Below are 17,649 nucleotides of genomic sequence, written 5' to 3'. Positions count from 1 at the left end.
TAATGGATAAATACAACCCAGGCACGGAACAATCATATCTTGTTATCTTTTAACGACGAAGGCAGCTATGCTTTCATATAGAGAATTCTGCAAACCTGCTCATATCGCAAAAGTGGATACTGAAATCGCCTGCTAGAAAAGATTTTGAGAGAACGGAAAGAGCTCATGCTCCACCAGGTAAAGGTGGGAATTGGACCCCGGTCTCTTCTATCAATGAAGAGACTATACCTACTCTCCCAGTTGGCTCCTTACCAAAACCAACTTCTGTTCGGGCAAGCATACTTGTGACTTGAAAGCATACCATGGTGCTTGGGAGGAAGATTTCATGAAAACTTGGTGGCCTACCACAAGCACGTTACATGTAAAAAGCTGTCTTGAAATCGTTCTAAATTTCCCTAACTCTTTGTCCAGTTTTTAAGCTTATAACATCATCTTTCTTTCTTCTTTCTTCATTCAAAGTTTAAAAGATCATCTCAGACCATTTCCTTTATGAAAAAACCATTCTTGGTTAAATTCAGCGTCTCGTTTTCGCTGTACAAAGAATCATCATCTTGAAACCACGACTTCGAGAGAATCTAAAAGGGAATTTATTAAGATGCTTACCTCTCTGTCCTCTCAGTGTAGCATGACTCCATCTGATTCGGCTATGATTCAGGGTGACACTATGCCATGCATTCTTGTGGAACTTATGCCACTTAATGAATTGAACCATGTTATTACCTAACCGCAGCCATGATGTCACTCATGAACAGTGAAATCACCCAAGTGCGATCAAGTGTTGATCCTACCCAATTTGCAATTAAATTAAAGAGATCCAGTTCACTAAACTCACCATCCACGTATTATAGAATTATCAGCGATTGAGCAGGATCTGCAATCTACGTAGTCCTAAATAAAGAGGCCACACTCACTCACCGTCCGTTACCCAGAAGGCAGGTGACCTATAACATCTAATTATAGCTATCCATTATCATTATATATATATACAATACAGCTAGCCATCCATGAAGAATAATTGCCCATGATCATGCGATCTCTGTGGAATTCACCGTGTGCAGCCCCATATATGCACTATAAAACCCGTGCAGTTAGAAGCAGCCACGACGAGACAAAATGCTCCAAGCCGCCGGTCCCTTGCACTAAGCTAGTTACGTGAAGTCCACCTGGGCCTACTTCTCCGTGGCGCTGTCTGTTGCCCCACTCCTGGAATCGTAACATAAACAGTAGCTTCATCCAGATCGAGAACGGAGCAGCGGGCTGGAAACAAGGTTACCCCACGGACTCCTCGTCCTTCGTTCCTCCACTCTTCACCCACAGGAACCATCGCATTAAATATGGATAAGTTCATGCAATTAAACTGCAGTTAAATTCCCATCTTTATCGCTTTCTCCGTCAGTCTTAATGCAAACGAGAGAAAGAAGGGGAGCGTCTCTCCTTACCCCCCCCTCGCCACCTTTCGAGGCCACCGGGTTCTCCTTATTACTCCTCTTTCCTTTCCGAGACGCCTCACACCTTATATATTTTTTGGAACCCTAGCCTCTCCAATCTCCTCACCATCCTGAAAATCCTAGCTTCATCCAGAACAAAACAACAGGCTGGAAACAAGGTTACCCCACGGACTCCTCGTCCTCCGTTCCTCCACTCTTCACCCACAGGAACCATCGCATTAAATATGGATAATTTCAAGCAATTAAACTGCAATTACATTCCCATCTCTCTCTTTCTCCGTCAGTCGTAATGCAAACGAGAGAAAGAAGGGGAGCGTCTCTCCTCATCCCCCCTCGCCACCTTTTGGAGGCCACCGGGTTCTCCTCATTACTCCTCTTTCCTTTCCGAGACGCCTCACACCTTATATATTTTTTGGAACCCTAGCCTCTCCAATCTCCTCACCATCCTGAAAACCCTAGCTTCTCCAATCTCCCGTTCGTCCAATTGCCTGAACTCAAACCTCTTCCCTTCTCTCTCTCTCTTCTCATCCATGCATGGATTGGTCCGCAATGAGACCTGACATCTTGAAACTCATCTCTGACAGGCTCCATCACTGCTTCGATTACATCAATTTCCGTATGGTTTGCACCCCCTGGCGGTCCGCAGTCCCGCCGAAAAAATTCCCTCCGCTTCTCATCCTTCCGCCCGAGCCCGACATCGGCGACCTCCGCTTCTTCGACCCCGCCGATGGCGTCGTCCACTCCCTCCTCCTGCCGGAAGAAGCCCGGAACAAGATCTTCTGCGGAACGTCCCGCGGCTGGCTCGCCCTCATGGACGAGGCCAACCAGTCCACGTTCCTCGTCAACCCCTTCACCCCGGACCGATACCTTCTCCCTCTCACCCCCCAGCGCGTCTACTTCGCCTCCCACCCCAGGGGGGCAGGCAGCGGTCACTGGATCTCTCAGCGTGAGTGCATCAGCGAGATCGTCATGTCCGCGTCTCCAAACGCGGGGGCCGAGTGCATAGTGATGGCCCGGCTTCGATCGTGCCTTCAGTTAGTCTTCTGCCGGCTCGGCGATGCCGTCTGGACTGACGTCGACACCCACTATGAAGTCGACGGCGTCGCATTCTGTGATGGCAGCTTCTATGCCCTGAATCGCTATGGAAGGATCTTGATCCTCGAGTTGGGCCCTGATGGAAGCGTGATTTTTCCCCAAAAAAAAAAAAAGGAAGCGTGATTCCCAAGCAGTTGGTCAATCTTTTTCTCGAGTCCGAGCAATGCAAATTTCTGGAGTGGAATGGGGAGCTGCTAATCGTCTGTATCAGTTCCCGGCCTCTCTATGAGCGTGATGATGGCTTGCGCTCCTTCATTTTTACGTGTAAGGATCTCCGGGAGGGATTGACGTTGTCTAAAATTAAGAGCTTGGGCGAGAACACCTTGTTCGTGTCCGAGAATCACTGCTTTGACTTTTTTGTCCGTGAAGTCCATGGATGCAAGAGAAATTGTATATGTCTCTCTGGAACTGCTTATGGTGGCCTTGAAGGGTTTCACCACATCAACACCATGGATTTCACTTCAGAACTCAAATCACGCCGTTGGCGCTCGCAGCGGTCAGGAATTCCTCGTGAGAAGTCGCGGTTGTCGGGAGCCCTTTTTTGGTTTAGACCTAACTTCTACTAGCAAGGTATTTGTCTCTAGTTTAATCTGCATAACGTCCACGCATGTGCTTATACTTCTGTTATTTTCTTCTTGATGCAGATGACAGTTTATTTCCATGTCTTATTACTACTGCAGGTTGCTCTATTTTAAGCAAATTAGGATAATAAAGTTTATTTGGGCTAATGTACATTATTTAAGAATTGTTTCTTTTTATTCGCAATAGTTTCCACTAGGAATGCACAAATATGTGCATCATTCGAGAGTAAGACAGTCATAGTCTTAATGATACAATTTTAGTAAGGCGAATCTCTTCTTAAGGCTGTCGAGATGCATCGGCATTATATATCTAATATATGATTCAGGTTGCTCATTTTTAAGTAATTAGGATTATGAAAATTATCTGGGATAATATATTCAAGAATTTCATCTAACCAGATTAAGAAAGTCTTAATCTTGAGCATATGATGTTAGTAGGTGAATCGATCTCATCATAAATTGGTTGAGATGCAAAACATTCCGTCGAAGAACTTACAGATTGACCTAAATATTTAATGAAAATATTGGCATTGATAGCTCAAGAAAACACGATCTCTCATTTAGAGTTATTTTTGAGTATGTGAATTACGAAGGAAAACACTGAATGCCATCAGTTAACGGCAGCTTCATGTAGAAATGCGCCACTACGATGCATTGCAGCTGTTCGTTTACTAGCTACTTTTGCTTTGGACTGCATATAGGGAGGAATCGTGAACCATAACCCTATGTATGTCTTTTATCTTTTTCCTTTTTAACTTAATGGTACAAAGTTTGACTTGAGACTCTTTTTCCTAATCAAAGGGATCTGTAGGCAGGAGATGCTTCAATAAATTGTAAAATGCCAAATGAACCACTACTTTTCACGGTAACAGCCAAACCTAGCCTTATGCATGAGAAAATTAAATGGTTAATGTTTTCTTCCGCATGCTTTCTTATAGTATCATGACTGAGCAACAAAAATTTGGCTGTATTTTTTTTCTTGTTGCGCCTGCAATTACCTAAGTCAGGTAATCATAGCAATCTGATTGTTTATTTATTGATCAGGTACTGCAGCTCAGACCTTTAAAGGATGCCTTCCCTGCATAGCTAATATCTCTCTTTTACAACTGGTGATTTAGAATTAGCAGCTCGTTCCAAGTAGTGAGGCTGTACATGTTGAATGTAGTTCCAGTTTTTAATTAGTGGAATAGTTGTTTTAAATATCCAAGTAAACAATGAAAAAGATGTCTAGATGTTTAGGTGTTAGATGACTGGGTTTAAATGGTTAGATTAGTGATTCTGTTAAACACACATATTTTAGTTACTCTAATTACTTCCAGCCATCTGAAACACAAACACTGGGAATATATGATGGGTGTAAACTGATGAGCAGTATGGTTATGGAAGTCCCGGTTTGATGCTACAATAAAGTTTTCTGTCAATTATTGCAGTTCAAGTGACTCATATGCATCAATGCTACTAATAATTAAATTCACGTTCAAATTCTGTCTAATTGTCATCTGGCAGATATTTATCATGTCTTATGTGGATTCTATAGTTCCATGGCCGATAGAACAGTCTTGTATCATTTATTTTATCATAGGTAAGTGACAAATGCTTGCTTGCAGAGTCTGAATAGCCAGCAAATCCGTATCAATATTACTTTTAGGAAGTCTCCTTCACACAGGACCGTTTTTGTTGTATTATGATAAGATGCTCTCCTGCCATTAATCCTCCATGGGATTAGATCTCAACAACCTGCTTTCTGGTTTATTCTGGTCTTCAACATTTCCTAATACTCTTGGCATGCTTTCTGCTTTCTCATGTTGCTGACAGCATAGAATATATATGAAGTGTGTATTGAATGATTAAGTATTTTGGTTATATTGCTGTGATCTGCACCTTTTTTGTTCTGTACCCGAAACAAATGGGAAAAAAATCGTTCCCTTTAATTTTTGGAGCATCATTGTTCCAATTACTTCCCATTATTTTGTCTGATATAACTTTAATTTGCTTGATAATAACACTTAAAAGTAATTTCATGCAATTGTTTACCTGATCTATTTTGGGTCATCAATTATTGCAACAACATAGTGATGAACATGTCTGATTGGAAAAATGATCAATTATATGTTTTACTGAGTTGATAGAAGGCTTCTGGATAATGTCAACCTAGGAAGGTCTGTACAAAATATGCTTTCCTATCAAATTTCACAAATTTTCACATACATTATTTTGTGAAATTACTCAGAGAACTGTGAACGCATTACTTGGATTCCTTCGACTGGTCAGATACGTGTTAAATGATGGTAGTTGTGGATCTACTTTTGATACTTATCTAGATGAAATAATTATGAAACTGAAATTATTTTTACCATGTTTTTTCTATTGTTTTATCAACCTATACAGATTTGTTATCTACTCATTCAGCATTCAATATGCTTGAAATTTCTTGGTTCTTTTTTCTGTTAATTTTATAACATTCTATCAGTTTAAGGTTTATGTTTCTATATATCTGTCCATTTAGGTTCATGTTAATCCTATTACTGGTGGAACATGTATTCTGGATTATCTCATTATCATCCGGAGCTCATACTCAGAGGGAAGGGAACATTCACTTTTAATCTATTGGAAGGATCAGGGAAGATAATGTTCAAACAGGCCAGTGCTGCTACCAACTTGGAAGCTATGCTTCTTTGGAGCAAGAGACTAGGCGGCAACAACTTTACCGGCCTTCTTCTAATTAGTCCTTTCTTCAACATGGACGCATCACAGTTTATTATTTATCAAACTTGTATCTTCTTTTTGATGCTTTTATTTGTGAGGGAAGGACATTGATACTTGATGTCATCTTTTAAACTTTTCCTTCCTTGTTTTTTCTCCTTTCGTTGGATGTGGTGGTTTTCTATCTAAGTTCTGGCTACTTCTGATCGTTGAATTATATAAGATATGACTGGAAAAAAATAGAAAAATTTTTTGAGAGAAAAAAATCAAGAAATTGGGTTCAAAGTTTAATGGATAACTACAACCCTGGCCCTGAACAATCGTAGCTTGTTATCTTTTAACAAAGTAATGGAGGTAACTATGCTTTCATATAGAGGATTCCGGAAACCTGCTCATATTGCAGAAGTGGATGCTGAAATCACCTGCAAGAAAAATTCTGAGAGAACAGGAAGAGCTTATGGTCTGCCAGGTGAAGGTGTGAATCGAACCCAGGTCTCTTCTACCAATAAAAAGAGATTGTACCTGTTCTACCGGTCGGCACCTTCCCAAAAACACCTGCAGCTAGGGCAAGCATGGTTGCAACTTGAAAGCAGTAAAAGTATCTCATGATTGTGCTTGAGAAGAAGATTTCCTGAGACCTTCCTAGCCTTCTTCAAACTAATCATCGTTTAGTGTTTCATTAGCTAGTTTATGAATTCCATCGTTGAACATTGTAACTCTAACTCACCTCTAATTTAGTCTTGTGCTTCCTGTGCATCGGAAAAGCTGTCTTGAAATCCATCTGAATCTCCCTTACTCTGTCCAGTTCTTCAGCAAGATTATCTTTCTTTCTTTGTTCCTTTGTTTTTTTGTTAACGTTTACAAGATTATCTCCACCTCTGCCTTTTATGAAAAACCATTCTTAGCTAAATCTAACATCTTATTTTCACTGTACAAAGAATCTCATTCTGAAATAACGTTCTTCTGGGAATTTATTAAGATGCTTACTTCTCTGTCCTCCCAATGGAGCATGTCTCAATCTGACTCGGGCACGGTTCCTAAAATAATTTTTACATTTTTTTCTGAAATAATTAAAAAGAGTTGAGTATGTGGTGATATATTTGACGACTTTGTAAAATAACTTTTCCTCTACATGGGGACTCTAAACGAACTGCTTCAAAAAAATTTTCCTTCATAATTTTTTCTAAAATAATTAAGAAAAGTCTGGTGCATGGTGATATTTCTAATAGCTTCCTAAAATAATTTATCTCAAACTTTTTTCTAAAATAATTACTAAGAAAATAATAAGTTAAGAATAGTCTAGTTAATTTTAAATTTATTACGCATTAATGACCATTTCAGAAAAATTTCTGTGGAGGAAAATATTCTCTAAAATAATTAAAAAGCTGCATCATGATATTTCCTGCATGGTCTTTGTTTCCTAAGATAACTAAGAAGGGTTTTCTTTGTGCAATGAACTTTTTTCCTTTGTGTTGTAATATTTCCAACATATTTAGATAAAATATATATAGATATGAATCTTTGCATCGGCTAATATCCATATTTGTATCTATATTCGACAAATAAAATAAATATAAATATACTAGTATTCGATTCGTATCCAATCCAATTTCAAACATATACGCGCAACTTGATACGTTTCGGTCATACAAATTTCTGGAGTGAGATAGAGTGCTGCTGCTCGTCGGTATGAGTTTGGAGCCCACGTGTAAGGATGTATGCATTTGAGAATTTCTTCTTTCCATTTCCATTTGCATTCAACGTACAGTTTCACTGCGAACGCACAAAAATTAAACATTGAACCAGAGTAAGAAAGTCATGGTCTTAAAGATATGATTTTAGTTATGTGAATCTCTTCCTAAGGTGATCTGAGATACGAAATATTCCATTGAACAACTTTATGTATTGACTTAAATATTCGGTGAGAAGATAAAAAACAGAGTCATTCGCATTTCTAGACGTCGAGAGTCTCTAAGTATGTGAATTGCACGATGAATGCCGTCAATTAACAGCATTAGTAGCTTCAAGCGATCATATCCTGTACGTTTATGGTAGCAATCCTTGCAAACCCAGGCATCTCATTCCTTATAATTCTCACCAGCAAATTAGATGGAAATTCCCTCTGCACCCCACATTTTTTCCCAGACCAAACTGACACCGAGTGCTTCTCGCTCGAGAACAGCGCCGATCCCGCCCTCGACCCCCTCAACCACTACACTTCCTCACCTTTCGTGACCAGCTTGAAAACTTGGAAGGTGCTCCGCTCCCTGGGATTGTAAACCTCCCCACGGGCGCCAGCCAGGAAAAGCTCTCCGGATGACTCGACGAGATGACACCGGGTTAGATCTTTCGTCGGGGGACTCAGCTCGGAGATCTCGAGAGTTCCGGCATCGACTACTTTGGCACTCCCATATTTGTTAACAACATAGAATTTCTCCTCATAGTAATTGAAATCCCCCCCACCCACCCATTGAGATAAGAAGATCCGACGTCGATCGCCGTCCAATTCTCATCTCCAAGCCTATAAAAATACAAGCTTCGGTGCATCCAGACGACGACGATCACCGGAGACGAGGCCGGGTTGGAGGTGAGGACAGCTTTGGTTGTGAACCAGCCGTAGGCGTAGCCGAAGAGCCAGTGGCGGATTGCGGGGGCAGGCGGCGGAGCGCCAGGCGGTGCAGACGCGGCGGAAGCGTGCATAGTCGTAGATGTTCGCCGAGCTTGGCGGCGATGGCGCGGATGAGCTCCGGCGGAAGCTGCGTCCAGTCTGGCGGGTGAAGGGAGTCGTCATCTGGTTCCCTTCTGGTTTTTAAGATCTGCTCTGGTGGCGAGGGGGCGGAGGAAATGAGGAGACAGGAATTTGGAATTTAAAAGCACTAAACTAGTGCTTGATTCCTTAACTTTATTAAAAAGATTACTTAACTTTATTAAAAACTTGTGGAGAGACATTTTTTTTAAAAAAAAATTTGAGAGAGGGATAAGATTTGGACAAAATTCCAAACAGAAATTTATCAACAAAACCACCGAACTACAATGGGGACAAATCCCAATCCACAGTAATCTACCATTTTGAAACTAGAGTGAGTAATGGAATACTTATTGATTAGCGCACACTAAACGAGGCGAGGCTGTTAGAAGCTCATGCGAAAGTATTCATTTAAGCAAACAGCAATCTTAAGATCTATTCTATGGACCACCAAATTCTTGTTTCATTTTATGGACCTAAATGGCTAAACAGCATCCCAATAAGAATCTGAAGAAGCATAAAAGAACAAATCAGAGTCCAATCAACGTCAACAAACGAAAAATAGGGCTTACGGCAACTCGCTGCAACTTCGATACACAGTTTTTGAAACTCATGCATGACACTTTAATCGGTGCATCATATAATACGATAGAAGAGTCACAAATCTAAAAACCTGCCATCATTTTATGAGGTACAAGAAAATAAAGCATTGTTCTATTATAACATATGAATAAAAAATAAAAAAAAACCTATACTAGAGCAAAAGACTAATTTTGGTAAACCCATGGAAAAGGTTTCCCTGTCATCATTGTTCACGCCCTTTTAGCAAGTTCTCCTCAGTCCCATCAGGCTATTGGGCTGAATTTGTTGTACTGCAGAACATATCCTGAGCTATTCAACAATATAGCTGGCCCATTGCCAAAAAAATATCACCATCAGTTTCATAAAGGAAGTAGGAGGAAAGGTTGGCATCATGAATTTCACATTTGTTTCCTCTTGAAAATACCCTTGAAAGAACTGCCAAGAACACTCAATTTTAGCTGATTTAAAAAGAAGGGGAATAGTTCCTGCAATTTGCAATGGGAGATTGATGATATTCTTGAATGAGGAATTGCAGAGTGAGGACTCTTAACCTTTCAGCAACATGTCACCCTGCTTCCATATTATATAGGATTTGTGCTGCCAAGACATCAACCCAAATATCAGGCAGACCAGGAAGACACCAATGCATGCAGTCCTGGCCCCAGATTGCCACAGCATCCTTCTTTCCCAACCAGACTGCTGGATGAGCATCTGCTCTGAACTCACTTAGATGAGTCAAGTTGAGCAGCTTTATGTCTGTACCAAATACTGCCTGTTGGACAAGAGAATTCACTTCCCTTGCTTCTTTGTTTACTCCTTTATTCCTGGGATCAAACCATGAATCAAGCTGTCCGGGCATCAGCTCAAATTCTGCTCCAGGAGTAGCGATAGAAAATAAAGTTTTAACTGCACCATGATCTGATCTACAACTGGAATCTATGTAAACAATGAGAAATATGAATTATACCTCATTTTTTCTCAGGGGTTCACTGAATAAGCAGCTACCATTGCGATCCCAGTCACCACCATGAAAGTGCCTAGGAGATTGAGTACGCCAGAACTTGATGGTTTTTTTGGGGACTTCCTTCTCTATGTAAGAGATCATGCTCTGAAGGACTACTTTAAGTCCATCGAAGATCCCAAGTGGTGGATCTATTGGCTCTCCTCCCCTGTAGAAAACAAGTGGTGTCTCTGTTGGAAATTTATCAGGGCCCCACCTGAGCACAAGTGAAAATAAAAGAAGCCATAACTAATCTAGTCCAGTGACCAGAAAGATACTGGAAAAATCTGCACAATGTCAACGATCAGGTATCAAACAGCAATGCCAACTTCTAAATCACATTATCAATCAAAGAAAACATGGTACATATTGTTGATTATGTTCTGAGTTCAAACAAACACAGCACAAAGGATATAACAAAATACTAAAACAACCTTACAAATTGATGATGAGTCAACTCTTTCACCCTGCAAAAAAAATATTTTTTTTTGCCATTTTAAAAAATTTCAACACAGCCTACAACATTAAGGACATGTAATAAATTTTTATATGAAATTAAGAAAGGGGACAATGGGACAGCATGATGATTATAGAACTTACAAACATTTTGAGATTTTTTTTTTCTTTTTGAGAAAGTAAAACTTATAAACATCAAAATGTATGTTTGGTTGTTCAATTTGATTGTCTGCAGCATTCGTCATGCTCTACAGCACACAAATACCTAGAAACAAGTTCTCAAATTTTTTGAAGACATTACCTAAGCATCATCATAGAATCATTAAAAGGACATTGTTTCCAAAGAACAAATGATTTGCATTGATTTTGTGGTCGGGAACTATCAAAATCACTTGTATATTGCTCCATACATGTTGTGAGAGATGCAGAATGCAGTGAATAATGTGAATTGTCAACTTCGATGTTTGCTATAAGGATTTCAAGTATGCCCTAGAAAATTTAAAATTGTCACCAACTAATAATCTAACAGCTACAGATTTGACATTTTGGGTTAAGATCCAAATTGGTATCTTAAATAAAGTGTATGTAGTAAAAAATTGACTGGGGGTTCAACAGCTTCTATTGCAGGAATGCTCTTGCTCAAAATCATGCCCGAACCAGAACTCTCATGTCAGACAACCTTCTACATTTCTTCTTAGTTCAGGCCTCAATAACAAGACCTACCAAATACATTAAACAGCTCCTATTGCAGGTATGCTCATGCTCAAACCATGCCCGAACCAGAACTCTCATGTCAGACAACCTTCTACATTCCTTCTTAGTTCAGACCTCAATAACAAGACCATCCAAATACATTAAACACAAGGACCAAAAGGGGAAAAAAATGGTCAGCAATATCAACAGTTGGGATACACAAAACACAATTTTTTCATCAGAAAGGCACATTTTATGAGCTCACCTTTAGTAATAACCTCCCCAACATAACAAGCCAAATTAGAATGCAATGGTACTGGAACCATAATCAGTTCCACATAAAAATAAGGCTAACAAAGAGGATAAGAAATTCTCCAAGACTTCAACACAGATGACATCACCATCCAAACTAGTCAGAGAGCTAATTATTGTCACCATCATGCTCTTTCTAAAATTTACCTCTAGCAGATTTGAGCCCCTGGTAATCTCAACACTTGTTCCACATTTCTCCATCTCAAATAAAATGGTTCGATCACCAAACAGATTCATCAATCAAAGGTGTAATTAAAAAATGTTCCATATGGCGGTGATTTATCGAAAAAGGAAAGACAACAACAATTATATTGAAAAATGGCAAGATGACATCTCAAATCAAATGAATGGTAGTTATCTTCATCAACTCAAGGCCTTACTACATTCTGATTTATTAAAAACTTGATCATTTAGTAAGCTGAGCATACATCCTCTCATTGAGACTAAATCAGCTTGACTCGCTATCTAGTAAACCTTATGAGATAAGCTTGCTCTATTCCAGCAAATAAGTCCCAACTTCCAGCCTGAATATTAGATCATTATATCTTATATAAACTATCTTTAACAAGACTAAGCATCGGTAGTTTTAAAAGTGAAATAGTAGCCATGAGCTGCTCATAGTAACATAAATAATGAAGGAATTGAATTTAGCATGATAAAAGGGAACAACATGCTGAAAATTAAATCAGTATCAATACTTCTAACACTTCTAAACAAATAGCAGGTCTTGGAACTGTCACATTAAACTAAAAAGGCCAATGATGCAGATGAGTTACAAATATGCAGTGAGAGCAGTTTGATAAAGGCATTACCAGTGTCCAGTATTGAACATCAGAACATCATAGAACTTTGTGATGTTGACCCAATCAGCAGCTGGAGCATCAACATCTACTCTATAGATCCCCTTCACTCCTTTTTTATCTTGGTTAGTTGAGTGTTCCGCAGGCTGCCACCTTAAGATAATTAGTTATAGCATGTGAGTAACCATATCAATCATACCACAGATAGAAATAGGTGTGCCATATACATGGGTACTAGCTAATATTGACTTTTACTGACAGATTTCCTAACACTTATAGATCACATATATATCATGTTATAATCAAGAAACAGGATTAAATTTTTATTCTACATGTTGATGAAGCAAGCATTATATTTTTTATCACATAAACCTCAATAGATATAACATAGCATCACTTTCTCTCAATACTTGAAGCTTTTCCGAATATGGCTATTACTCAAAAAATTATATAAACATTTTTTTTGAGCAATACCCAGGACTTGAATTCTAGGTCCGGTCCTTAGGAGTGTGGTGCCAACCACCTGCGCTAATAGTTTGTAACAGCATTTAGTATAATATTATTATTCCTTGTAGGATGTTGGATGGTATCTAACATGTACTAAATAAAATCTGAACATCACTCAACATTCTAACAAAAAGTCATTGTAGCCTTTATCGCCATGAAACTCCATGTAGATTGGTGAACATCTCCAGCCCTCGTAATCCAGCATACTGTAATTTTTATAATATCTGGACCCAGTCAAAATAATGTGTTGTAGTTCATTCTGGACTCAACGATGCAACATGCAATAATATGCTTATTTTCATGTGGGTTTGGTACATGCTTATATAGTTTTGGCATTCTTTAATGCTTCATTATGTTTCAAAGTTTACTGTGTTCGTGTTGGGCATCAGCACAGGGCATCGTATTCCAGAAACTTCTAACACTGTTCAAAAACACGGCTAAACGTATATAGACATTGTGTATGCAGGTATATTGTAAGCATGAAAGCACAAGGACTAAGTTAATAGCAACACATGTAGAATTTAGAATATGATTTGTTTCCTACCGAACTATAATTTCAGAAACCAGCAGACAAGGCACATGCCATTAATGAAGAACTTCTTACACATAGTCAAAACATAACATCTCAAGTGCAAGCTGTTACAAGTGTTTCCTCGAGGGGTTTTCTTTCTCCCCTATCATGATGTGTTAGTAATCAATAGTGTTCAAACTAGCAAACGATTAAAAGAAGGCATGAGGCACTCTAAGATTTAGTTTGCAATAATCTAGCATTCTTTCTCATAAATAGGATTCTTTATCCCAAAAAAAAAAAAAATTGACTTTATCAATATGAGTATACGTGCTGATGCCACCTAATGCTGCTAGATTTTCAATAACATTGCTCAAAATTGTGATCACCTAGTTTAGCATGATATCATTTTAATAGTTTAATTTGTTTTTAAGTATCTGTATATATCTTTTATCGTTTAGAAGTCATTAGTGTAGTTCCTTATTTCAAATTCGCATTCAAATCTTCTCACAATGAACTCAAAACTCAATATTTATCAATTTTTTTGACGCGCAAATCTCAGTATTTATCAAACATGAGAAATATGAACCACAGAGATCTAACTTACTCGAATTCAGGCCGAAATTTAAATCGAACATATGAATCATAAAAATGGATCCCGACCAGCAAAAAGAAGAAGAAAAAGAAACACACATACGTGTACTTGGCGAGCAGCACAGCGCGGTGATAGGCCACGGTGACATCGAATTTGGGGAAGTACCCACCCCTCCACGCCCCCTTCCTCTTCCACTTGCGCGCCCCTCCATCCGCCGACCTCAGCGCACAGAGGAACGCCACCAAGAAGTTCTCGTTCAGCGAGTCCCCCACGAACCCGATCCGCCGGCCCCTCATGAAGCTCAAGAAGGCTTCGGGGTCGATGCGAGGAATAGCTTCTCCTCCGCAGCGATCGGGGTACCAGGCCCACGAGTTGATCGACTCTATGCCCTCCCGCCCGTTCCGGAGGCAGTTCCACGCGTTCCGGTGGAAGGAGCAGGTCCCATCGTAGAGGGATCTAGCCGGACGCAGGGGATCGCGGGCCCATCGGCCAGCGGCGAGGTCGGTGGCGGCGCCGCCGCAAGGGGGAGGAGGAGGGCGGCGATGGTTTGTGGAGTTTGAGGAGGGGGAGTGGGGGAGGAGGAGGGAGGCGGTGTAGAAGAGGGCGAGGCTTACGGCGAGGACGGCGAGAATGGCTGGCGGGAAGCGGGGCCAGGTCGGTGGGAAGGAGGGGTGCCGCTGGTGAGCCATTTCATGGCTGTCGGAGTTTGGGAACGGGGGGTGAATCAAGCTCGTAAAGTAAACCCGTTCAACTTTCACGTGCTTTACACGTGAGAGAAAATTTAGACGCTGAGCCCGGTGGAAATCTCTTCAGTGCCTTTCCTCCCTCGCTATTGAGGAGGGAGGCGGTGCAGAGGACGGCGTGGCTTACGACACCTTTACGCTTGATCCCCGAAAAAATCGAAGCCCTCTCCCTCGGACTTCAGCCTTTCTTTTATTATTATTATTTTATTTTAATCCTGCAGTCCAATAAACCTATAGATGGAATGATTTAAACCAAAACTCAAATAAACCATCAAAAGAAAATAGGTTGAGTAGACTAACATGCTCGATTTCTATAAAAAATTTGGCTTGATCCTTCTAAATTTTCTAACCAGATTCTTAGATTTTTCTCCACATATCAATCAAAATCTTCACCAAAATGCTATCCTTGCATCTTACTCCCTTCATGGACTCACTCATCAACCCCTAACTTATGGGCGGATTTATAGTTTTCTTTGTGCACGGAAAATCATTCAATTTTGCCAAAAAAACTTGAGTGGATTTATACTTGACAATTTTCTCTGTGTACGAAAAATCATTCACTTTTGCAAAAACCCCAAAAGTCCTTACTAAAAATGGATTTTCTACGGCGTCATCGTTCAATAGAAACCGGCTATGGAGGCTTCGCTGTCACATATGAGTCGTCTTGTTCTTGTAGAAGATTGTATGGGACTGTCTTCCGACCAAAAGTGTGCTCTACAAAAAAGGGATAAAGCTTTCCTCTACTTATGATGCATGCTCGAAGGTGGAGGAATCAGTGGAGCATGCTCTACTTGGCTGCCCGAGGGCAATCCTGATGTGGCAGTTGACAAGAGCTAACCGTTGTTTCCTGCAGTCTCCGACCCCAGTGATGGCGTTCCTAGTTACCTAAAGGGCGTCATAGTGAGACCAGTCACCTCAACCAGTGGTGTTAGGTGTGCCTATGTTGCTTATCATGTTTGGCTAGCTAAACATGCTAGGGTCTTTGAAGGTAGATGGCAAACTTTAAATATTGTTGCTGACAAGACGCTTATCCATATTGCTGAGTACACTCAAGCTCAGACCATTGAAGGAACTGAGATTGTAAGGAACACTTGGAGCTCCCGTTCTGCTCTGATAGCGCGTCAAATAATATTTATTGCTTGGAAATCTCCCTCCTCAAGCTTTCTTAAGGTGAACTTCGACAACAATGAGTTGGATGACGGGAGGAGAGGTGGTGTCGGGTTTGTTATCAGATGCCTAGATTCCAAATTAATCATGGAAGAGGACCAGTGTTGTATAATACTTCTGTTCCTAAAATGGAGATGAGGGCACTTTGGAAGGGCATCTCTTATGCTTGCGACGTCTTAGGGGCTGACCGGATTCATCTTGAAGGGGATTCAATTATAGAATATGAAGAAGATGATGCTATTATTCTCACCAAGGAGTGTTTACAGAGAGGGAATAAATAGAGAAGAAGATAAACATATGAGCTGTAGGATAAGCTCGACTGTTACAATTGACATAACAATGTACAGTAGCCAATAAGTGCAACAGAGGGAAGAGATAGAGAGAAAGGTTGTTGAAGTAACAACCAGCTTAGGTAATATCCTGTATACACCCCCTCAAGATAGGGGACCCGTCGGCAACACCCATCTTGGAACGAAGTAGTTGAAAACGCTGACGAGCAAGTGGCTTGGTGAGAAGATCAGCAAGTTGATCCTGGGTACTAATGTGAGAAACATGCAGTAAGCCCTTGGTAACAAAATCCCGAACGAAATGAAGATCAATGGCAATATGCTTCATTTTCGAGTGGAGCACTGGATGAAGACTCAACTAAGTTGCACCAATGTTGTCACACTGAAGAAGCGGGGGCTGCAAAAGAGGAACACCAAGCTCCCGAAGCAAAAAGACAATCCAGGTTAATTCAGAAGTTGCCGAGGCTAAAGCTCGATATTCAGCTTCAATGGAGGAGCGTGCAACCGCTCGTTGCTTGCAAGTAGACCAGGAGATAGGTGAAGAACCAAGAAAAATAAGGTAAGCCGAAGTGGAGGTGCGATCAGTGGGATCCCCCGCCCAATCTGCATTAGAAAAACCATGAAGACGAAGTAGCAGTGAAGATGACGAGCGACGTAAAAAAACGCTATGAAAAATAGTTTGCTTTAAATAGCGAAGGAGCCGTTTCAACGCTGTCCAATGAGTCTCAGAGGGTTGATGCATGTATTGAGCAAGCCTAGCGACCGAAAAACTGATGTCTAGTCGAGTTAAAGAGAGATACTGTAAAGCACCAATAATGCGACGGTATGGAACTCCGTCAGCCGGAGGAGAACCATCATTGAGACAGAGAGCAGGCTTGGTGGCCATGGGCGTGTGAACAGATTTGGAACCATCCATATGAGCACGCTATAAGATATCCCTGATATCAATGATGTTATCCGGTGGATTTTGGGTCACACCAGGGTGGGTGTTGAGCATCCTCTTCTGTATGACATTCGTAATTTGTTGTGGATGTGTAGCAGAAAGGGAACAGAGCGGCTAATTGGGCGGCATCCTACATTGTCCAGCACTCGTGTTTTTTTGTGGAATAGTTATGGGTCTTCTTCTTTCCCTTTTTTTTTTTCTTATTTTGATGGATGTGCTTGTATTAAAATAGTATAAAGACATTTGTGTTATTAAAAAAAAAAAGGATTTTGAACCTAAGTTCATCGTCCACATCCTCCTAGGTGGATTGGTTGGATCTCTCAGGACCTCCAAACCAGCAAAGTGGCAGCCATCCATAACTTCCAACCCGGAAATTGGATTTAGTGACGAGGGTATCCTTTGCTGCCCTTCTTTTTATTTCGGTGGATATCTTAAACGGGATGTTCAAGGTGGCCGCGGCAAACAACGTAATCGAAAGTCTTG

At 40.6% G+C, this 17,649-nt stretch overlaps 2 protein-coding genes across 7 annotated transcripts; one reads left to right on the top strand and one right to left on the bottom strand.

Moving 5' to 3' along the window:
* The first annotated feature begins 1,997 nt into the window (after positions 1 to 1,997).
* On the top strand, positions 1,998 to 2,666 carry LOC103724000 (F-box/kelch-repeat protein At3g18720-like). The gene has a single exon (XM_008815118.2). The coding sequence runs from the start codon at positions 1,998 to 2,000 to the stop codon at positions 2,664 to 2,666; it is 669 nt and encodes a 222-aa protein (XP_008813340.2).
* A 6,524-nt stretch (positions 2,667 to 9,190) lies between these two features.
* Positions 9,191 to 14,925, bottom strand: LOC103723990 (protein trichome birefringence-like 12). 6 transcript variants are annotated; one of them, XM_017846855.3, is made up of 6 exons: positions 14,129 to 14,918; positions 12,429 to 12,569; positions 10,590 to 10,622; positions 10,123 to 10,372; positions 9,707 to 10,002; positions 9,191 to 9,590 (listed from the first exon to the last, which is right to left on the bottom strand). In XM_017846855.3, the coding sequence occupies exons 1-5, from the start codon at positions 14,713 to 14,715 to the stop codon at positions 9,721 to 9,723; spliced, it is 1,293 nt and encodes a 430-aa protein (XP_017702344.2). In that variant the 5' UTR covers positions 14,716 to 14,918; the 3' UTR covers positions 9,191 to 9,590; positions 9,707 to 9,720. The 6 variants fall into 6 exon arrangements, with proteins under 6 accessions (XP_017702344.2, XP_017702343.2, XP_008813324.2 ...); XM_017846854.3 differs by having other exon boundaries at positions 9,191 to 10,002; XM_017846857.3 differs by lacking the exon at positions 9,191 to 9,590 and having other exon boundaries at positions 9,883 to 9,979; positions 14,129 to 14,925.
* Positions 14,926 to 17,649: the final 2,724 nt, after the last annotated feature.

The sequence above is a fragment of the Phoenix dactylifera genome, chromosome 17 (assembly GCF_009389715.1).
Source record: "Phoenix dactylifera cultivar Barhee BC4 chromosome 17, palm_55x_up_171113_PBpolish2nd_filt_p, whole genome shotgun sequence".
NCBI lineage: Eukaryota > Viridiplantae > Streptophyta > Magnoliopsida > Arecales > Arecaceae > Phoenix > Phoenix dactylifera.
Note: the sequence above shows the minus strand (reverse complement) of the source record. Positions and strands in the feature narration are given on the sequence as shown.